The sequence below is a fragment of the Aptenodytes patagonicus genome, chromosome 1 (genome assembly GCF_965638725.1).
Source record: "Aptenodytes patagonicus chromosome 1, bAptPat1.pri.cur, whole genome shotgun sequence".
NCBI lineage: Eukaryota > Metazoa > Chordata > Aves > Sphenisciformes > Spheniscidae > Aptenodytes > Aptenodytes patagonicus.
The window spans coordinates 197,553,758-197,577,756 of record NC_134949.1 but is presented as its reverse complement, the minus strand read 5'-3'; the positions used below and the strand labels follow the sequence as shown (position 1 = coordinate 197,577,756).

The following is a 23,999-nucleotide window of genomic DNA, read 5'->3' as shown; positions in this document are numbered from 1 at the left end:
AAGACTATGGAAGAGAGACTTACTCTTCACAAGCCTTTGCCCCAACAACGTATGTAACTTCTGTCATATTATCAGTGGCAGGTAAACTGGACAAGGCAGAAAGACCTATGCAATAGTTACAGAACAACCGTCTCTAGCTGTACAGTGCTTTCTATTGCAAACGTGCTTTGAAGATTTAATTTAATTATTGTCCCTGAAGTTTCCTATGCTTTTCGCAGGTGGAGAAGCTCACAAGCTATTGAAGTAGCACACTTCCTCTTCTTGGTTCCTTTGTGGCATCACCAGTTTTACTAGGAAATTAAAGTTTCTTATCTTCTGTCCACCTTGAAGTTTTAATACAACCTACGTATCCTATTAGAGTTTTCTATAGTCATTTGGCAGCAACACCAAGGATCTTATTGAAGCTTTGTTTACATGAAAAGATGTATGGATGGCAAACAATGCTTGGAGTAAGGCGTGTGGCGACTGTATGCCCAACTTATTTCAAGTATTTTAGGGATTGAAAGGAGCAGAAATGTCATTTTTATGACTGAAGGTCTTTCCAAAGATGAAAAGCTTAGGTAAAGCCTCCCCGCAGAGGGTCTCTGGACTTCCTTGATCTTCTCCAAGCTTTGCTCTACATTTGGATCACCCCGATGAAGAATTGTCTCTTCAGCATGTAACACCCAACTGTATATGTGTTTCAAAGGGGTAGATGATTAGTGGCTTGTATTTCAAAATTGGGCATTACTACAGCTTAGCGCTGTTCTATGACTTCAGAAATATAGGACCAAAGCTTTCACTTGGCCTGAAACAGTGGAGGGACTGTAACACTTATCAGAAGTGAAGCCTGGGCTCTTCTACTGGCAGCATGTGGAGCAGCCCCAGTGCAATGGGGCTGCAATGATACAATGCAGTGACACCAAGCCCACTGGAAGGATGCCACCCTAGGACGATATAAGCAGGGAATGAGCTGGCGTGTAAAGAAGCATTCATGTCCCATCTCCCAGACCTACAGGATACGATGAAGCAATGCTCTGCCCAAACCGGTCAAAGATACTTCCCTGGGTGTCAGAAGCAAAGGCTCGTGGAGACAAATTATCTTGACGGCTATTGAGGAATGCGGGGAGATGTACTCACACAGGTTACCGGTCCAATGCTTGGGCCTCTGGTGGTGCAGCAAGCAAACACGAGAACGAGTCTGACCAGAGGACTTGGCCACAGAGGCCATGAGTGCCACCTCAGTGCTCCAGCTGGGTTCCAACCCTGGCTGTGGGTCACTGGCCAATGTCGCACGCAGGAATTTGGCAGCGCGTGCACTTCTGCTCAGCGTCGCAGCCCCAGGAGACTTACCCTCCCCCAGACATCTGGTTGAAATTATTCTTAAGAATCTCAAACTATTTTTGGTCTCAAATTCAGGCTTTTTAAACTTATTGTTACAGATCTCAAACCAGCAGAAATGTTTACAGGCAGACCAGTTTTAAGGGCTATGTCTTGTTTAAACCAGTGGCTTAGTTTGCTGGTTTTGGTTGGGTTTTTTTTTTAAATCACAGAACCAATTTCCCACAGGCAATCTGACTCCCCACCAGCAGGGATGGCCACAAGATCTGGGTGCCCCAGAGATGTGAAACACACCTAGATTAATAAATAGATTAATATAATTAGATTAATAATCTAAACACACCTAGATTAACACCTGGGACCAGTCTCTGGCAGCAAAGCCACCTGGCGTAGAAACCAGCAGCTGCATCCAAGATGTGTACTGGGAACGGTCCCTGGTCCAAGCTGACTCCCAAACCCTGTCTGGGGACTGTTTGACACTGTGCGAATTGGCTCATGGCAAGAACAGTGCCTGGTACCAACAACCATATGACACAGCCGGCCAGATCCCTGTGCCTGAAAACATACCTTGGCACTATTTAATTTATTAGAAATACAGTCATTACAGAACTGGCCCTGGGTTCAGCTGCCTGTTTCTCCCAGCTGGTTCATGCAGTCATTGAAAAGAGGAAACAATACTGATCCCACTGAATTCTGCCCTACATACACCACCCTGTGCAATACTGGGCTTGTTTAGAAGAATTGGAAAGTCGGAACAAGAAGGGGTTTGCTGTCTTTGCTCACAAGAGCCCTTCTTTCTTGTTACCTTGTACACCACAAGAATATCTCAAGGGGGTCCATATTTTCCCCACTTTCCCTCCTTCATTTTTTTTAGCCTGAGGTCAGTGTAAAGGCATTGGCCAGCAACTGACTAAACAGCAATTTCTGGCTTAAATAGAGTCATCACACACAGCCATAAAGGGAAATCAAACTAAAAAGAAAAAGAAAACCATTGCTAGGATAATGCTTCAGAGAAACACAACGGCTAGCTTGCAAATTAGGAGCCTGCCTACAAACACAGGCAGTATCATTTATTTCTGGAAGAATACCGTTGAGTCAGAGGTGTCAATACATGCACACACACCACTTTTTGAAAACACTGTGCACTTTTTAATCCACATGCAAAACACTCAAACACAGATCACTAAGCAATTACCCATGTCATTTCCTTTTCCCACATCCAGAATTTTTGTCAAAATGGTTATTTATCTACTTCTCCCACATCACTTTGTATACAAAACACTTGCCTACATAGTTAACAGTCCTGGTTTTGTGATTAAGAGCTGAATAACAATTACACTTGTTTCTAGAAAAAAATCTGTCTCTTTAAACATATAAAAATATCTCTTCATGTCAAGAACTGCACACGAACACAAGCTTGGTTTTAGAGCAAGCAAAAGACCACGGGAGACACTGACCAAAGCAGACCAAGACATTTGTTAGGTTTAACCAAGCTTCCTGCTGGTGACCTCAACATTTGCAGTCCTTGGGCCATTCATTTAGATGTGTTCACACGTCGTAAAAAGCAGACAACGATGTTCATTCCTGATTCCTCAAAAAAGAGTTTTTAAGTCATCAGGTTTTTAGAAGGATGAATATAAGCTGTGACCAAAAGGATGCTGTGGATGAAACTAGTCCGGGATGGAGACTTCTTGGCTTGGTTTCTTGTTAATGAAAACTTGTTAAGGAAATCCTCACCAAACTTATATCTTATCTGCCAAAGAACCTACTGGGGAGGAGGGAAAGAAGGAGTAAAAGCATTCTAAATCACAGAGGAGCTTTCAGAATTCAGATAAAGTTCATGCATTTTCAGGCACTACAGCATGTAAATTTTTTTTTAAACAATCAGTACATTCATAACTCCCTTTCCCTACTGCTTTCTCTGGTTCTGATATGGCTTAGTGACAGTATTTGAGGAAAAGTTAACAGCCGGAAGCCTAAGGACCACGACCATCAGCATTTATAGCATTTGTTGTTTAACAAAAAAATCCTACCTTTGCTTTTAATCTTCCACTCCAAAACCAACACTTTGGAACTGAATTAGTGGTACAAGCTGCTGTGGGATTTCCTGCCTTCCCACTGGTCATGTGCTCCCCCCACCATACAAGTGACCATAAAGAGCGTACAAAGGGGAAGATGAGATGCCAAACAACAGAGGTACCAAACGTCCCCCAGAGCAACGTCCACAGCTGTGCAGCCTGCAGAAATCCTGCCTCCAGTGGGGCTGAGAGCACGTCCCTGCTACAGCTCACCACACTCAACGGGGCTCCTCATCATGGCTTAGCGACCATGAAATGATAGAATTCTCGATTCTCGGTGAAGTAAGGAGAGGGGCCAGCAAAAGCGCAACCATGGACTTCCGGAGGGCGGACTTTGGCCTGTTCAGGACGCTGGTTGAGAGAGTCCCTTGGGAGACGGTCCTGAAGGGCAAAGGGGTCCAGGAAGGCTGGACGATCTTCAAGAAGGAAGTCTTAAAGGCGCAGGAGCAGGCTGTCCCTGTACGCCATAAGAAGAATGGGTGGGGAAGACGACCGGCCTGGCTGAACGGGGAACTCTTGCTGGGACTCAGGAAAAAAAGGAGAGTTTACCGCTTGTGGAAGAAGGGGCAGGCGACTCAAGAAGAGTACAGGGATCTCGTTAGGTCGTGCAGAGAAGAAATGAGAAAGGCAAAAGCCCAGCTAGAACGCAATCTGGCCGCTGTCGTTAGAGACAACAAAAAATGTTTTTACAAATATATTAATGACAAAAAGAGAGCCAAGGAGAATCTCCATCCTTTATCAGATGTGGGGGGGAACATTGTCACCAAGGATGAGGAAAAGGCTGAGGTACTCAATGCCTTCTTTGCTTCAGTCTTTAACAGGCAGACCAGTTATCCTCAGGGTATTCAGCCCCCTGAGCTGGAATAGAGGGACGGTGAGCAGGACGAACCCCCCATAATCCAAGAGGAAGCAGTTAATGACCTGCTACGTCACCTGGATGCTCACAAGTCTATGGGGCCAGATGAGATCCACCCGAGAGTGCTGAGGGAGCTGGCGGAGGAGCTCGCCAAGACACTCTCCATCATCATTTATCAGCAGTCCTGGTTAACGGGGGAGGTCCCGGATGACTGGAGGCTTGCCAATGTGACGCCCATCTACAAGAAGGGCCGGAAGGAGGATCCGGGGAACTACAGGCCTGTCAGCCTGACCTCGGTGCCGGGGAAGATTATGGAGCGGTTCATCTTGAGGGCGCTCACAAGGCATGAGCGGGACAACCAGGGGATCAGGCCTAGCCAGCACGGATTCATGAGAGGCAGGTCCTGCTTGACCAACCTGATCTCCTTCTATGACCAGGTGACCCGCCTAGTGGATGAGGGAAAGGCTGTGGATGTGGTCTACCTGGACTTCAGTAAGGCCTTTGACACCGTCTCCCACAGCATTCTCCTGGAGAAGCTGGCGGCTCACGGCTTAGACAGGTGTACTCTGCGCTGGGTCAAAAACTGGCTGGACGGCCGGGCCCAGAGAGTTGTGGTGAATGGAGTTAAATCCAGCTGGCGGCCGGTCACGAGCGGTGTTCCCCAGGGCTCAGTTTTGGGGCCGGTCTTGTTCAGTATCTTTATCAATGATCTGGATGAGGGGATCGAGTGCTCCCTCAGTAAGTTTGCAGATGACACCAAGTTGGGTGGCAGCGTTGATCTGCTCGAGGGTAGGAAGGCTCTGCAGAGGGACCTGGACAGGCTGGATCAATGGGCCGAGGCCAAGTCTATGAGGTTCAACAAGGCCAAGTGCCAGGTCCTGCACTTCGGCCACAACAACCCCATGCAGCACTACAGGCTTGGGGAAGAGTGGCTGGAAAGCTGCCCAGTGGAAAAGGACCTGGGGGTGCTCGTTGACAGCCAGCTGAACGTGAGCCAGCAGTGTGCCCAGGCGGCCAAGAAGGCCAATGGCATCCTGGCCTGTATCAGAAATAGTGTGGCCAGCAGCAGCAGGGAAGTGATCGTGCCCCTGTACTCGGCACTGGTGAGGCCGCACCTCGAATACTGTGTTCAGTTTTGGGCCCCTCACTACAAGAAGGATGTCGAGGTGCTGGAGCATGTCCAGAGAAGGGCAACGAGGCTGGTGAGGGGTCTGGAGAACAAGTCTTATGAGGAGCGGCTGAGGGAACTGGGGTTGTTTAGCCTGGAGAAAAGGAGGCTGAGGGGAGACCTCATCGCTCTCTACAACTACCTGAAAGGAGGTTGTAGCGAGGTGGGTGTTGGTCTCTTCTCCCAAGTAACTAGTGATAGGACAAGAGGAAATGACCTCAAGTTGCACCGGGGGAGGTTTAGATTGGACGTGAGGAAAAATTTCTTTACTGGAAGAGTGGTGAAACATTGGACCAGGCTGCCCAGGGAAGTGGTTGAGTTCCCATCCCTGAAGGTATTTAAAAGATGTGTAGATGAGGCGCTTAGGGACATGGTTTAGTGGGCATGGTGATGTTGGGTTGACGGTTGGACTCGATGATCTTAGAGGTCTTTTCCAACCTTAATGATTCTATGATCTGTCGCTGCGTCGCAGCTCAGGCTGCTGCAGATCTTCAAGCACCACAGCAAGCTCTCCAAAATTTTATGTGCTTTTGCTTTTTGGCTACAAATAAACCTAGCGACAACAGGAATCAGAGTGTGAACCTGAAGCTTCAGTAAGTGTTTGTATGAGACTGAACTGATGTCCATGGTGAAGTCCAGCAGGATCATTTACTAGTTGATATTTTGAGAGCATGAAGATGGATTCATCTTTTCCCACTGATTTACTGGCAGTTGCAGAAGTTAGCAAGAAGAGATTTGTTTATGCAGTCTGATTCATTTTCTGAAGGGAAGAGAGAGCGCTCTTCAGAAATAGATTAGTGCCTATATATCGTGTAACCAACCCCTGCTATGTAACACTCTATGCCAAGTACAGTGGTCTACCACCCATCAGAGTTGATATGCTTAAACTAACTCCTTCCCCTGCTTTCTCCTGCCTGAAGAAATCCAGCATATGTCCACTCTTAGCTGTCAATGGCAACTAATGCAGTCTCAAAAACTCCTATTACTCCTGACTTCAGATGCAACACAACCTAGAAAACATGAGGTAATATCAGACAGGCTTTCACTCGTCAGACAGTGCTAAAAGCCTCAGCTGCTAAGGCAGCACACAGACTGGCCCAGGCAAGGTTTTAGTAGACCCCACATGCACTTTTGGAGCTTAATTATAGTTATTCTGACTGAATGGGACATAAAATAGGGCTCAGTGGAACAGAATAAAATGCATCATTTCACTGCAACAAAAAGTGTCAACTTCTTAATTCCAGTCATTAAATAACTTTAGTCTGGGCCTAGGGTACGATAAAGCCAAACATGTCAATTTTGACTTGACAGATACATTATCTTCTCACCCTCCTCCCTCAGCACAATTAGTACTGAACCAGCTTTAGTCCTCTCTTCCCCATGTTAGTACTACCGCACTGCCCTACTTCAACCTCTAGTTTTTAGCACAGGCAGAAGCAGATACTGATAAAGTAAACCATTACCATGCCATATTAAAAGCATAGAGACCGTTCATCTCTAGAAGCCAAACGCAGGGCTCTTCAGCAAAGGTCCTTCCACCTCCCCTTGAGCTCCTGGCTGGCAGAAAGCAGGCTACACTGAGGCTGCTGCCTAACCAAGGACTCCTGTGCCACAGGAGTTTGAAGCAATGGGGCCAACAGGACAGGAGCAGGCACAAGGGCTGTATGCCTGACGTTGGAGAACAGCACAGGTATGAGCTTTCCTACTGGACTTCCAGTACTTGCACAAGTGCAATAAGCCTTTGACAACAGCTTATAGCTGGCAGAGCTGCTGAAACAGACATTGAAGCAAAGGGATGATTTGTAAATCCAGCCAAGACAACACGTAGAGGATCTCCCCTGCCACCAGAATGCTGCAGCTGTCTTTAGTCAACCCTGCATGCAGCAGAAGCTAGGCTGGACCACAGGCTATGTCCTTACCATCAAAGCAGAAAGCATCTCTTCGGAAATTCTACTCTCATTCTATCCCATGCACACAGTGCTGCAAAACATGAGGCCTTCACAATGTCAATTTGAACCACTCATTGGACGACTCCATAGCCCACGTTTGCTCTAGCAAAACAGAGCTAAGAGGCGGGACAGAATTTCCCTGTATCAAATGGGAAAACAGGCATGGAGTTGGGAAATAAGAAGATACAGCTTAATAACACTAACGATCAAGAAGAAAATATGTAAAGTAAGGATAACTCAGCACATAAGCAAAATGAGTGCAAACTAGTTACAAATAAAATGTAAGCCATCATTTACAGTTTCACAGCACAGATTCCTAAAGTTTCCAACATACATAAAAGGGGCAAAATACTTAATGAGGACCTGTCTCTTAAAAGGGATTACATTACATGGTTTTCTGAGATAAGGGGCAATTGTATTAAATGAAGAGGCAATCCCTTATGGATCTTTGTGTAATAAACCGGCCTAGAAACATGCATATAGGCAAATACCTTACAGAATATTGAGTTCAACACTTGACCTTGCAGTGCCAGCTGACATCTGCAAGGAAAGAAACCTCAGTGTAGATGTTCTCGCATCCAAGTCAGAGGAGACATCTATAAGATAAGCTTTGCTGTACTGCTTCAGAAAGGCTAAACAGCAACAAGAAGGAAAGCATCACAACAGACTAATTTTCAGTGCTCTCCTGCTTCATCTTATCTTGCATCACAATAAACCTGCTGGATTTCCTCTTTTAGTCACTGCCTATATGTTTTTTATTCCAAGCCACAGATAAGCTAAATAGTGTGGAAGTCAGAGACCGTTGGTACCTATATATCTAAATCTTGAAACCATTGTACCAGGAGGATATGTACCACTCCTCTGAACCAACACCACAACCCTCTCTTATCTCCCATCCTCTAGCATGCATTAGCTTGCATAAATGTGGTTATATTTTCGCTATACCTTACTACCTTTTAAGCTAAAGTAAAAGCTTTAGCACCAACTCATGATTAGACCTTACTAGAGCTTTAAAAAAAAAAAAAGCTGTTTACTTTAAGACTCTGAAGTACTCCAAAGGGCAGATGCACCACCTGCTTAAGAATACAATTAAGCCTTTATTTGCTGTTATAAGTGAATTCAAAGCCAAAGGTAAATTTACCAAATTTGCACTCAATGAGATTTTGCACCTCCAGCAATATCTGTCACATTCTAAACACAGGCAAGGATCTTCTTTCCGTATCCCTTCAAGACAGGGCACTGTATTTGCTCTATCACCTGAATCCAGATAATTCAACTGGTGGTGGCAAAATAGGCCAATTCACATTAGGACAGCCTTTTCTCAGATTTCTCTCTGCGGGACTCAACTCCTAAGGAAACTGCTATTACAGACTTGTAAAGGTCAAAAGCATTGCCTTCTGGGGCTGATCGATCACTACCATTATTTCAAAAATCTGCTAAGAACACTGATCTTCTACCTCACAGTAAGAGGGAATGGTACAGGATTTGGAGAATAAAAGACAACGTTAGATCAAACTTCTCAGTAAACTTGGCAGCAGAACAGCAGTGCTCTTCTACCCAGAACTGTGCTTTGGCATTGCCTTCGATTCAATGCTCAAAACCTTAAGAGTTCCCTGAAAAACTTAAATTAAGTGGTGAATACACTTGGTATGACAAGCAAAGCCCATATGTTCAAAGTCTGGCCAAGGTTAGTTACACAACACTATTTCCTGCAGCCTGACTAACAGAAAAATTAAAACACCACTTTTTTTAACCCAGCCTCCACAACTGTTCTCCCTCTTATGAGGATGAAGGCTATATTTTATCTATCTAAAAATTCAGCACAGTCTAATTTGCAAAATTTATTACCTGCTTTCTGACAGCCAAATATCCATTTTGGCTGTTATTTATGCCCAGTTTCAAGCCATCAGGCACACAGACTGTGACATATGAAGAACTCTGAGATGCATATGGTTTCATGATTATGTAAAGCTCCCTCCCTGGAGGCCTGCCTGGTAAACTTGCCCTCTCCTGCTTTTCCTTTCACAAAACTGTCCTTTTTGTTCTCCAGGCTTACTCCAGCCACTCGCCCAACCTGTTTGCTGGGGTACTTGCCATTACTGTGTGGATGTTTGTTTTATAGTTTTCCCAGTTACTGCATTTCATACTTCACCTCACAAAAGTATGAAGAAGGAAGTTTTATTTCCTCTTTCCTAAAACGACCCATGCAGGACAAGGCTCTGCTGAACAGGATGCACCCCGCTGCGTGTGGCTATTCTCAGCACCCCACGGCTGCCGCTCCCATCCCCTCCGACGGTGCCCCATCCCAGCCTGCCGCATCCTGCGGCACCACGGCTGCATCTATCACTCCCTCCCACCATATGCAGAAGGGAAACAGCTGTGGTTTTTCTTGCTCCTATCTTTGCAACAGACTACGCTAGGGACTACCGCAATTCTCATCGAATCCTGGGCAAATACATGCGGATACTGGCAGAGTTTTATATAAAACCACTTGTATTTGACAGGTGTGTGATGGAAGCACCATAGGCAAGGCAATTAAACATGGCTTCTGGGGTGCTTTTACGCGAATGGCCTTCCAATGTCTGAGAGGTTACGGGGCACAGAACAGAGTGATATACAGAAGATACTTGTGCAAATGCCAGTTGCTCTCCTTATGGCATTGCGCATCATTTATGAAGTTTTTAGAGCTCCCGAGCACAGAAGCAGCGTGTGCCTGCATTACGCCCTCCCATTTTCTCTTTCCCATTTGTTCCCTGAGCCACCAAGTATATTCTGACTTCTCTTAAGACTGTTACAAACAACATTCTACAAAACTTGTGCCACTTTCAAGCAGTTCTCTTGCATGTATTATCACATAGCTGAAAGATGTTGCTGGGAAACCTGTCCACAGATCACTGTCTGCAGATACCATGCAGGAACCAGTGCAGCTGGATAGAGGGAAAGAAAAAACAGAGTCTGCCTCAATAACCAAAATCCTATAAGGTAGGTCAAACAAGCTACTGACATATTTCTATTGTGCTGCAACTTCACATGCTATTTGAGACCTTCAGTCCGCTAAGTGACCCTCAATAAAAGGCCAGTCTTACTCAACTAGCCTGGTAGCTTCAAAACTGTTGCAATTCCTTTACCTAACACTGTAGCATCACTGCCTCCTCTAGCCATTTTTAGCTTTAAGGAGAAAAAACAAGAAGTTTCCTGCAACAGTACATTTTTAGCTATATGCCGACTCTGTACTGCACATACTCCATAACCAGCATTTGTTTTTCTTCCAGGGGCCGCAGGGCACACACAGAGGGGGCATTGTGCAGTCCCCTCTCAGCGAGGAGCGTTGTTTAGCTGCAGAACTGGAGAGACTGCAGGGGAAGGTCACCAAGCCTGACAGATACGAGACACACTGATGAGAGATCCAGTCTCTATGTAAGCAGATGCCAGTGAAATTAAGACAGGGTCAGGGAAGACAAGAAGAAAAACGAGATCTGGTTAATATGGGAGGTGGATGCACCATCCTGAAACTTGCTGCAACTCAAGAGCGTTGTTTAGCAACTGGCGGAAAAAGAGGCTACCATAAGGCAAATGGAAGGTGTATTAAGTAGCTCTTCTTATTCCAAATAAAGCTTGCAAGATAAGATACATGCATCTACACCTTTTATATAAAAAATAATCTCTAAAACAGAGAGGCGAGTAAAAAACACTCATCTCTGACTCTAAATGCTCAAGCACCTAACATTCTGCTCTATTTTGATGCCTAATTGCACTGCTGAAACTGGGTCCATACAAGTCATGGTCCAAGCCATGTCATATCACATTTTTGCACCTGCCACCTTGCAGTTAAGACATGAACTTAATACAACTGCAGGAGTTGCACCAATTTGTGCATTGACCTACATGAGCTAGCAGTTGCAGGATAGCTCAAATCAGAAAGACAAGACTAAATGCTAGTGCTTTAAATCTTTAACTGACACCAAGTACTCAGAGGAGAGCATCGTAAGGCAAGGGATATACAAACTTTGGCAAACTTCAACAAGTCATCTCCTGGTGGCACAAAGTGCCACAAAAAAAATACATTGCAAGGTCTCCCACAAGTTAGTAAGTAGAGGTTGTCATTCCCAACAAGTACTTAGCAAAACATTTTATGTGCTAGTCCCAGGATTTTGGCGTCTCAACAGGATACATGTTAGTCAAATTAGGAACAGTTACTTTTCAACATCTGCAACAATTTCTGATTCCAAGAGCTTTTGGACCTCCTGTCTTCTCTTAAACCTCTTGCCAGCATCCACTTCTTTCACTCACACAGCCAGCACTAACCTCCACCCTGAGCTTTATTCCAAACACAGTCATCAAGTTGCAACATCCAATTAGTTTAAAAAAAAATCAGAGCAAAGAAGTTGCATCTACAGCAATAGGTCTCTTACGAACCTTTGCACTGTTAATGTAGAGTTCCTGTATTTCCTCTCAACAATTTTATCGGTGACTGATGTTTTTATCAAAATTTAAAGAACCTCCAAGGCAGGGACAAGTCTTTTTACACCTGTGAAGAACATCCACACCTTCTGCACTGCTTAAACTACTACTCATGCTGCAATAACCTGGGTGCGAAACCTACAGGCTTGGACTGATAAACATACACAAGCAGCCAGCATCAAAATCAGTTCTCACACCACCTGCACTTCTGCTATGCACCAACAGCCACACACAAAACAGAGTGGCCGTCAGTGACATAACCCCGTGTTTAGATGAGAATTACAAACCTGTATTGCGACCATAGCTCTGCAAAGCAATTGCTCTCTACCACTCCACCACAGGAGAAAGGAAACCCAGAGAGTTTACCCAGGGTCTGCAGTTCCTTGCGTCCTGCCTGGATGCAGCACCAAGTGAAGAGTCCAACCTTTCCATTAGAGGTATTTCACAGGCATGAACTATAATGCTATATGCTTTATGCCCTGGATGTGGACAAGAAAACCACAAGGAGCAAAAGATTGCTTTTGACATATTTAAGGGTGGAAAGATCACACTTCTCCATGCTAGAAGGCATGTCAGCAGGATGCCAAAGACAACCCCCACATTTCTTGTCACATATGCACATTCCCATTCCTAGTTCACCATTAGTTTAGCAAAGTCAAGATTTCATCTACACAAGACAAGACGGTCATTCATTTTTTGTACCCCCTAAAAAACCTGCTAGTTAGCATACCCAGAAGACAAGCCTTGGACAACAGCTTAAGTGCACATCTGCATTTAAAAACCTCTTAAGTACACATCTGCATTTAAAAACCTCAAACTGTAAACCAAACCTAACAATACAAGCTCTGCACAGTTTTCTCTATGTGAGATGAAGACACTAATATGAACGTACATGACAAACAGTCTGGGCTCACTGTTTATACAGCAATCCATACAAAGAAGCTGAGACATCTCAGTTCAAAAGGAACTTAAGATGATACAAGGCAGTGGAGAAGACAAAGGTCTCTGTACTTAAAAAAAATTAAAATAATCCTATGGCATAAATATTTTCCTCCTAGGTTTTGTCACTGTCTAGGAAACTAGAATGCCTGTTTTTTAAAAAGAAAGGATTTTGACAATTTGCAGTTGACTATGAAAGCTTTTACTTCCTGTGAATACTTTAAGGAGAACAGTTCTTGACTGCAATACCTACATTTCCAAGGTCTGTAGCACGGAAGAGAGCACAGAACTCCCACCCAAAAGAAGGCACAGATTAGAGTTCATAATTATCAGGAAAGTTGCCTACACCAGCACATGTCTAAGATTTCCTCACCTACAATAAACTAGTGGAAAAAAAGATGGCTAGTGGCAAACCGCAGGTTTACCATGATGACACCTAGCCCCCTCCTGCCAGTCTTGCATGGTGACACACGATCAGCACATCGGACACCCAGCTGAATTAGCACTCATGTCACTGGCAGGCTCTTGAGAAACACTGAAGTGTGCCAACACCAAGCAGAACTGCTTGCACTGAAAGCTGGGTGAGTCAGTGCACCTCTCCCACCGCATACCCATGCTCAGGTAAAATTAATGACACTAAATCTTCTTTGGAGCATGGACTTAGATAAGTCTGAACTTGACATGCCAGTGACCTACTTTTCAGACGTGCCCAACACCCACATCTCCCTCTGAAGGCAACAAAAGACAAGGATGCCTAGCAATTTTGAAACGGTAGCACATGCTTTTAACACACAGGAAGCTGATGACAACTTAGGGCCATCTGTGCACATTAGGAAAATCCCACTTTAGCTTCATGTGTAGCACCTAGGGCATTCAATGCTATGGATCACTCAAGACTCTACACCTTTGGGTATATGTGTCTGTCAATTCCACCCGTTTGCTGGCAGGCAAAAGAGCATGGATGAAAGCTAATAATTTCTTTCTTATAGCCCTCCTGCATCAGATTTATACATTATTGCATAACAAATGCTGCCACTCCTTTAACTCTCACCTGCCTATACAGCTGCATCCCTTTTCCTTCGAAGAAAAACACAAAATAAAATTACATCTTATCCCTCCCAATACACACCAGTTGTACTGTAAAGAGATACAGGCTCAGTCTATTTTGCCCTAGTAAGGAATCAGCCAAATTAACTAAGATTTGGACACAATCCACATCGTTCAACTAACATGACTGACTAGGATTCAGAAGAGAAAATACGTAGAGCATAGAGGTGATGCACACTGAAAAGAAGCTCCAACCTTATGTAAAGGTTATGTAAAGTTTAGATAATCTAGTTAAATACGTAAACTCCCCCTGAGTTTTACTCCTCCTTCCTTCTTTCCCCCTCTATGCCATTCTTTATGAGGAATGGCCACACTCTCCATTATTACTTAGCTTTTATTTTATTTCTTAAAAAACGTGCATGTATGTGCTACAAATACAATGATTCAGGGCTATATAATGCATGACTATGTCTGCAAGCTATAGCTGAAACCACTTCCGTGTCTTTTAAAACCAGATAAAACCACTGGTGCCATAGAAAATAGAGACTAGAGACCAAGCTCCTGCTTTGAATGGTTTACAGATATAGAGACATATCATGCACTAAAGAAAACCTTTAAAAGGGTACCTAGTTGTTGTGTATGTTAAGACTACTAGCAACTTCAACAATGATATGTTCAGCCATTAACCAGCGAGCCAACAGAGAACTCCCTCCTCTTTGTCTCCAGAAGACCCATCCTCCCCAGCCTGAAGCAAGTGCTGGAGATGGCAAGTCGTTCCAGCTGAAGCTCTCTGCAAAAGTTTCAGGGCATTTCTCTCATATGAGCAGTACATAGCACAGGCTGGGAAACACGGCCAAAACTCACTGATTTGGCTAACAAGTAAAGAGACAGATAACATCTCCATAACCGTCCTTTACAGTTTCCAGGAATCTCTAAAAGCCCTCCACATTCCAAGGCCATTAAACAACCATGTCAACACTAACACTACAAGGCAGGTCCAAACAGGATAAGGTACCTTAAGGATCTGCACAAGCCTAATCATAAGCCACAGGTATTGAAAGTCCGGTAAACTACGCTTCCACCCCAGGTATCCCGAAACCTCCAAGTTTGACTCCCAACCTGCTATTCTTTCCAAATAAGTTTTAGACTCTGAACCTTTTAATTACAATCAAAATGCTAACGCAGGTGGAAAATGAAAGAAAAAGCCTTCAATGTCTTCATGCCTAAAGAAATAAAAGGCACGATCATAGCTTATAGCATCTCAAAGACACTGCAAACCATCCCCACAACCAGGCAAATTAGCTGGTTAGTGCCTTTAAACAAAAAATAGCCTGGGAACCTCCAGACTTACTACAGTATTTTAATGTCCGTAGATCTATCCTGTATTGTCAGCAAAACTTTAGACATCTATCAGCACATCTAGCAGCAGATTTCTTTGCCCAGTTTCATCAGCAAGCAGGACCTAACTGACCTACACCAGGTGTTTGCTCTGGGATGGGAAGGAAGAGGGATGGTGCTCACGAACTAGCGAGTTTCTTAGTGGGAAACCCCTGGTTTCTGCTTCACCACTTGTTTCTTGAACCTGACATCTCAGTTATTAGAGAAGCAAAGATCTCCGATCAATCCCTTTCTCTACATAGAAAAATCAACTTGGAGCATCAACCTATTCTCAACAACTCATACATGCTAAAACAGCAGAAGCTACTTATTTTTTCTAAGGTGGGGGGAGAGGCAGAGATTGAGAGAGACACCTATCGAGAGCAAATGAATTTCAGGAATACTTTCTTACAGATAAAAAAGAATTGGCCGAGTAAGCCTAACAAGCTACAGTGAGCCAAAACATACTCAAGCTTTATTCAGCTTCACAACAAAAACATAAAAAATGTAAAGACAATAAAATCATGAGCACGTAGCAATGTAAAACTCTGCGTAAAGACCCTTTGATAGCGTACTTGTTTGATGTAGCTCAGTTTCTCTTGCTATGAGGCATGAGAGTTCACTTGGAGACCACAGCTTAGATGAACTTAAATGATCTTAAATTTGCACATATTTGACAACTAGCTGAAAACTAACTTACAGTGAGGACAAGGACAAGATAAAAGAAATACTGACAGTTTTTCAGAAAGCTAGCAGAGACATAAAAGCAGATGTTCAATAGGATAACAGGCATCCAAGAGAAACAGCCCACCAAAAAACCCCTTGAGAATCAAAACATATTCACACACTGGTCAACATTTGTCTTTCAAGCTGGGGACACAGGTTACACCATGCACCCAAGTTGCAAAGAAACTCTGCTTGAAATATTTATGGACTCCACAAGAAAAATAAGCTCCTATTTTTATGGCAGGCACCTTCAAGATGTAGTTTTGAAGCTCCAGCTGCAGGGCTGAATTAAGTTTGAGCTCTTTCAGAAGAGGCAGAGCTGCCTCTGGGCAGCCTCAGACCCTGCACAGCCCAGCTAAACGGCCTGAACACATTCTCCGCTTTGGCAGCTTTACAACACAGGATTAACTCCAAGATCTTATCACTGATACATGGTATTTTTAAACAATTACCAAGAAACGTTTGGAGAGGGGAAACGGGAACCAAAACTACTGTTTTAGCCAATGCCACTGCAATCTTTAGGCAAGGTCAAAGATCTCCACAGCCTCTCCGGCAATCCTTGTGATGAAGGCGATCTCAAATTCCATTTTAGCTATGTGAAGAAAAGTCACTCAAGTCCTGCAAGTTTCAGCAGCGCCCCAGCCCACTCACTGCCCTGACCCACATGGCAGTGGAGGAGAAGACGAACACCAAGCTCAAGACCCCTGCCCCAAGCTCCTTCCCCTCCAGGACCAGATGCGGCTGCCTAAAGCAATGTCCCCATGCTGAACCACAGCAACCCGCTGAGGCTTTCCTGGACTCCCGTAGTGGAGTCTACAGTCACACCAGTGATGGTGGTGGTGGTCCATCATGAGCATCACTCACCGGTGATAGTGGTGGACCACTGCCACAGGACCCGTCACCTCCACCATCACTCATCGGTGATGGTGGTGGACCACCACTGCAGGACCCACTGCAGGTCTGCCACCACCACCATCATCGATGAGTGATGGTGGACGTGACAGACCATCGCCGCAGCCCCACAGGACCTGCGGACGCCCGCTCCCGGTACCTGTCCTCGGAGACGCTGATGACCCCATCCTCCTTGGGCACTATCGCTGCCATGTTCACCACCTCCTGCGAGCCCTCCACTTTGTTGAGCAGGAGGGGCTTGCGAGTCAGCGCCTTGGGCTGAGGCTCCGCCGCCATGGGAGCCGCGGGGCCGGCGGGCACCGCCGCTGCGGCCGGAGGAGGCTGCGGCCGGGGGAGGCGGCCCGCACTGCCGAGGCGGAGGAGGGACTTGCCGAAGCCGGTCGCCGCCACGGGCTCCCTGGGAAGCAGGAACCAACGCGGCGGCGGCACCGCCCCCGAGCCGGGCTGGGCCGGGCTGGGCCGGGCGGGGCGGGGCGCGGTGGTCTTGAGGGGGGGGGGGGGGGGAGGGAAATGGCGGCAGCCCGCCGCCATCTCGCAATGTTGGGCTGCTGCGCCGCGCCTTTGCGAAGGAAAACCTTTGGACAGACGGTGGTTTAAACACACGTCTCCTTCAATGGCCGCCCTCCGGGGGGCGCGGGCTGTCCGGGCCGAGCGCGCGTACGCCTCAGGGGGCAGCCAGGTAAACGTGTCCCGCTTCTGACAAGTGCCTAGCGCTCCTCCGTTGACACGGTTAGGCTGCTTTGCTGTCCGTCCCGTGGTCACATTGCTTCGAACCCTTTTGCGAAAAAAAGGGGAGTAAAGATTGAACGGGACGATTGCTTCCCTCTGTTTACATTACTTTTTCCTATCTGAGTTTATCTTGGGACTGAAGGTCAGCACGTGAGGTAAAGACAGGACTTCTGCTGCTACATTAGACAGTAGGACCTTGTTGTATTAAGCTTTCTGTAGTAGTTTCTGCATCACACAACGCTTACAGAGTTGAACAATTTCTACGTGAATTTCAGTATTCGGTGATGAAAACGGGTGAAATGAAACGCGGGGCCAGCCTGGACAGAGGTAACGGTCGGCGCAAAGCCTTGCGGCAGGCAGGGGTTGGTAGCAGGTTTGCAGCGTGGCAGGGCTGGTTGCACAATGGCAGTAGAAATTCACCATCGGAGAGCTTATTCCTAAGGGAAACGCACCTTCCAGCAGCTCATTTTTGGCAAGATGCCACTTTTCACTCACTTTTCCTGATGGATTCATTGAGGTCCAAGAAGGTCAGATAACTTACCCAAAGCTCTGTGCTAAAGCCAGTGAAAAAGCACTTCTTCCTGAGGTATATGCCAAACTTTAATAATCTGTCTCAAAAGATTCTGGTAAATCATGCTCAATGTCTGAACCGTTGTCCTACATCGCAGAAGTCGTTGGCAGATTGGAAAGCGTTATTTCAGCTGTAACTTTAAATTTACCCACACTAAGCCAATGAGCAGCAGTTCTCTGAAAAGATTCCGTGTTCCTGCCCATTAGCAGAAAAACTGAGGAGACTTCTAAGATTTCGGGTATGAAAAACTCAAAGATCAGGAGTTTACTTTTTCTCTGGGAGTAACATACAGCAGCATCAGCAACAGAACAAATCCTGATTGCCCACTCGGCACTTACGTTGCCTATGTAGTAGATACAGGCAACAGAGTAAAGATATAGTAAATTCTTTGGGGCGGAAACTAAATTTTCATGATGTTTAGTGATCTGTGTTATGCCAGACACACAAGCAATATCTGCAGGATCACAGCAAGACATTTAAGCTTTACTCGACTAAACTATTTGAGGTTCACAAGCTTACTGTGGAGGGAAAGGTCCACTCAGGAACAGCCGATGGCTGTATAATGGCTTACAGGAAATGAATCTGCAGTCTCAGCTATTTCCCAGAGGATGTGAGATCACATTAGATAACATCTCTTTCTCACAATTCTTAGAAGAGAACTACTACTAAAGAGGCAAAGACCAATCCTCTTACCGCTGTGGATGATCCTGAGGTCCTAGGCTAGACCTACAGCTAGAAATGCTTGTCTCGCTACTTGATGAGACGTGTGAGATATTCTTTGAAGATGTTGATATAGAATCATAGAATAGTTTGGGTTGGAAGGGACCTCTAAAGGTCATCTAGTCCAACCCCCAGGCCGTGGGCAGGGACATCTTCAACTAGAGCAGGTTGCTCAGAGCCCCGTCCAACCTGACCTTGAAGGTTTCCAGGGATGGGGCATCCACCACCTCTCTGGGCAACCTGTGCCAGTGTTTCACCACCCTCAGCGTAAAAAATTTCTGCCTTTTATCTAGTCTACGTCTACCCCCCTTTAGTTTAAAGCCATTCCCCCTTGTCCTGTCGCAACAGGCCCTGCTAAAAAGTTTGTCCCCATCTTTCTTATAAGCCCCCTTTAAGTACTGATAGGCTGCAAGAAGGTCTCCCCGAAGCCTTCTCTTCTCCAGGCTGAACAACCCCAACTCTCTCAGCCTTTCTTCACAGGAGAGGTGTTCCATCCCCCTGATCATTTTTGTGGCCCTCCTCTGGACCTGCTCCAACAGGTCCCTGTCTTTCTTATGCTGAGGGCTCCAGAGCTGGAGGCAGTACTCCAGGTGGGGTCTCACCAGAGCAGAGGAGAGGGGCAGAATCATCTCCCCTGACCTGCTGGCCACACTGCTTTTGATGCAGCCCAGGATACGGTTTGCCTTCTGGGCTGCAAGCGCACATTGCTGGCTCATGTCCAGCTTTCCATCCAGCAGTACCCCCAAGTCCTTCTCGGCAGGGCTGCTCTCAATCCCTTCATCCCCCAGCCTGTATTGACACTAGGGGTTGCCCCAACCCAGGTGCAGGACCTTGCACTTGGCCTTGTTGAACCTCATGAGGTTCACACAGGCCCACTTCTCCAGCTTGTCCAGGTCCCTCTGGATGGCAACCCATCCCTCTGGCATGCCGACTGCAGCATACTCAGCTTGGTGTCATCTGCAAACTTGCTCAGGGCGCACTCGATCCCACTGTCTATGTCATTGATGAAGACACTAAACAGTACCGGTCCCAATACGGACCCCTGTGGGACGCCACTCGTCAACAACCTCCATCTGGACATTGAGCCATTGACCACTACCCTCTGGATGCGACCATCTAACCAATTCCTCACCCACCGGACAGTCCACCCATCAAATCCATACCTCTCCAGTTTAGAGAGAAGGATGTTGTGGGGGACCGTGTCAAAGGCCTTACAGAGGTCCAGACAGACGACATCTGTAGCCCTTCCCGTGTCCACTGATGTAGTCACTCCATCATATATACTATATACTTGACAGTTTTCAGAATGGATGTGTATCTAAAAATGTCTTTTAAAACTGAAGTCTGGCAAGGTCTGCTGTTTTTGCAGTTGTTTGCATTCAAGATTGGGCACTGTGCATTGCTGACAGATAATTAGGGGCTGGGAGTATGCTGGAGACAACACACTGCCAGCTCTTGGGAGACCCAGAATACTTTTTGCCAAACAGGCCTTTAAGGAAGCAAGTAATGGAGAACATGAATGTCTTGATAGGAATTCACAGGACTGGTCCTACATATCCCCCAAATTAGCTGGATTTTCTTCAATTGCCTATTGAGACATACTACATTTCCCTATTAACCTTGTCTCTCCTATATCCTTAAACAGTTTCAGGTCCAACACTATTCCTTCAAGGTTTAAGACACTGTTTGCAGGAAAACACTGAAAGGGGGGCATGCATTTTGGACCAAAGCCAAATAATAATATGCTGAAATAAAATATATGCTTTATATAAAGGTTTGATCTTTGGAAATGTTACCCTTTGGAAAAAAAAACCCAACAAAACCCACAATGCAAGAGAGGCTGCAGCGGCCAGTCAAGATAAAAATCGTAAGGGCATGTTTTAAAGCTTATCTGTAATGGTGACTTCCTCTGCAAGACCAGGAAGACACTTGAATAATAGAAAGGTGTCCTGCAGTCTAGTACATCACTTTACCAGGTGTCCAGTCTTGAGGTCAATGCACTACTCTCCCTTATAAGATGGGAAAATATGGTTGGGAAATTATTGCACACAAAAGCAGTTTTGCTATGACTGAGGGAAGAAAAAGTAATGCATGGAAAACTGGGGGAGGAGGAAGGGAAGCAGAGAAGAATTAGAAAGATTTTGAAGTGAGACGGGAACCTGGAGCTTCCTCCTGCATTCCACCCGACAGGCTAAAAGAATATTGTTGTAATGGTGGAAAAGGCATTGAAATTACCAACAAGACCTGAGTGTTCTCCCAGATCTACCGTTGTCACACACAATTCAGTCAAAAACTTTTAAAAAACAATTTTCCCATAATGACAAAAACTAATGGATAAAAAGACTTCAAGTTAGAATCGCTGTAGACATTGAGTTTAATGAGTACCTACAGAAGCAAAATTAGGGTAGTTTAGAAAAGTGTTCCCCCATATAACTGAAAAAAAATCAAGAAAATAAACCTTATAAATACTTCTTAGCAGGTTTTTTTTTTTTCATTTTCTGTCATAGCTTTCAGGTCAAATTGCATGGATTAAAAATATTGCAAGACGACTTAGTAACTGAATTTGAAGCCAAGAAAAGCAAGCTTATTTAGTTCTTTTTCTACATTCAAAAAAATTGTAGGGTTAAGAATTATATGATGCTCCTCTGGTATGTGCTTTTTGCAGGTAATCGTAAAAATTACACGGAAGGAAATTTATATGACTACTTCATTTAAAGGTCCTTTTTGTTGTTAACATAAATTCTGAATCGGTAGAAAGTGTGGTTACTAGTATGGTATGCTTGGATTATTTGAACTTTCTTGGAATAGTATATCCATCAGTAACACGGAGTGAAAAACAAGCTGAAAAATGCGGCTTACTTTATATAGAATTAATATTACCTCATCTTTGTTTCTTAGCGTCATTTCTCCTACTCTGTGTTTTGGCATGCCACCGTGGTAAATGAAACATCCTTCCCTCTGTTAGTTTTGGCCTTTATTTTCTTGATACGGGTTGACTTTCACTCCTTTGATTTGGATAGAGCAGAATTAGGCTGCCTGCCTATGAGCAATAATACTGGCTCATGTATTCATGGACAGGATGACGACAGAAGACCTCTGGGAAGAAGCAGTGCTGGTTTGAACGGATGCGTTCACACACAGCGGAGCCACTTTCCATGCCCTCGTACCGCACCAGAGCCTTGGAGGACTTCCTCCAATTCCTCATCTGCAGTCTTGTTTGAAGCTTGGGAGTTGGAGCAAATTGAATTCCCCATCTTCTCTGGCAATTAGCTTTAAAAGCTGCTCTCTGGCTCCATCTTCTGTTTTGTTTGCTGGTTGGTTTGGGGTTGATTTATTTATTTATTTATTTAGGTTTATCAGGGTGAGATTCTTCTGAGTTTTACAAACTACATTTGTTTTAAAAAGTAGGTAATCACGTCTTGTGTGACAGCTCAGACAAGCAGGAGAGAATCCCGACCTGCTGGTCAGAAGGGTGGCCCGGAGAGGAGGGAGCCGGAGGGTCTCCAGCTCTGCTGTCAGCCCTCTGTTTAGATACTCCCGTCTGCAAAGTTGTTACTTCTGTTACAAGAGGAGGAGAAATCCCTTGTCCAAAAAGCACAGCAGTATGTTCTGTTTTGGCGTAATTGCAACTTTTCTGAAAAATTATCATTACATGATCTGGCAACATAGTGACATCTCGCATACCTTTCAGCTAAAACTGGCAAGCTCTGGGGCCACTGAGTAGGAGTAGGACAATTTAATAAACAGGTTGGCCTCTTTGCGGATACTAGGAAAAACAGTCCTTTTATAAAGTGCTCAACAATAATAAGAGTAATAGTAATAATCCCAAGAACAGGCCTTTAATAAAGAAAAACTATTTTATGGCGATTAAATGTTAGGCTCAAACTATTCAACATGTGCCCCTTTGAGCCATTAAGTAATCTGATTCCAGTTGCTCTCACTCTGCAAGAGGGGAACTAGTGTGGGAGCGAAACTGCACTTTGACTGATTCAGTGCTTAAATTTAAAACTGCTCTGTTGACAGCGAGCCAGACTTCAGCTTCTGAGGCCTCTTACTCAATCACCCATGCAAAACCAAAGAACTTATATACACAAAAGATAACCACATAAAAAAGGTAAAACCACTTGGCAACAAGTAGAGCTGCCTCTCAATAGCCGTCGAATGTGGCAGAATTTATTCTCTCCCATGCTTTCCTTCTCTGCCTGTTTGTAAACTAAATGTTTTCCAACTTTATGGTATATGGGATTTACAATTTCTTCAAAACTTGCACTTCTATGCAACTGCAAAAATGCATGCTTAAAATTCTCTCCTCCTGTTTTGTCAGCAGTGATAGCCTTCATAAGATAGTTACTGAAAAATATTTTTAATTTCAGATGCTACATCATTCTTGGAAGCATGTGGGAAACAAATATAGATGAGCTCTTTATATAGAAAGGCAAACTTCACAGAACACCAAAGTGTTCTGTGGAAAACTCGCCTGTCCATCTTGCTTAAAAACACAAAACTTGTTATAAAAATGCACCCTCAAATTTAGACATTGCTCCTTATTTTGCTCCAGGTATTTATCAGTCACACAATGAATAGTACTGTCTATCACATTTCTATTAATAATCCCTACATGCTCATTATGACAGTTTTCTTCTATGTTTCATTAGTTTTGTTTTATGCGGGCATTCAGAAAATGAGGACCTATCAGAAACACAGCTTGAATCTGCTGTAGGTCAAAGTCATGGAGAAAAAGATTAGCTTTAAAAAATATGCATGGCAGTATCACTGTGTAGCACCTTATCGAGAAGAAATAGACTCATTTTTAGCTGCCATGCAAGTGCTGTTGGCTTTGTAACTAACTGTGAACATGTGAGAACAAAAAAAAGTGATGCTGTGTCAGTGTGTGGGCTGCAAATGAGAACTCCTGGCTCATACATTTTGCCCCATAAGCAGTTCTGGCATTGTATGCAGTCTTATTGCTGTTTCCTTTGTCCTCATTGATCCTGCTATAGTATTACTCACATTTTGGGCTCCCGACTTGCTGTAAAAAAAACTCTGTAATTTAATTCACTGTCTTTTTGGTGGAACTTTCTGACCCCTAATTCTTCTAAGCTCATTATTCTTGTATTTTTCTAGGCCTCAGGACTTCAGAACTTTT

General features: G+C 44.8%; 1 protein-coding gene across 3 annotated transcripts in view; it reads right to left on the bottom strand.

Annotated features, from left to right (window-relative positions):
* The window catches only part of WDFY2 (WD repeat and FYVE domain containing 2), a 74,444-nt gene extending 57,277 nt beyond the window's left edge, over positions 1 to 17,167 (bottom strand). For all 3 annotated transcript variants that reach the window (XR_012997891.1, XM_076364129.1, XM_076364131.1), the window contains exon 1: positions 16,973 to 17,167. Coding sequence is in view for 2 of the 3 variants with exons in the window: in XM_076364129.1 (XP_076220244.1) it covers positions 16,973 to 17,109 (137 nt within the window). In the remaining variant the exon portion in view is untranslated. The remainder of the gene's footprint in view (positions 1 to 16,972) is intronic.
* Between the last annotated feature and the right edge of the window lie 6,832 nt (positions 17,168 to 23,999).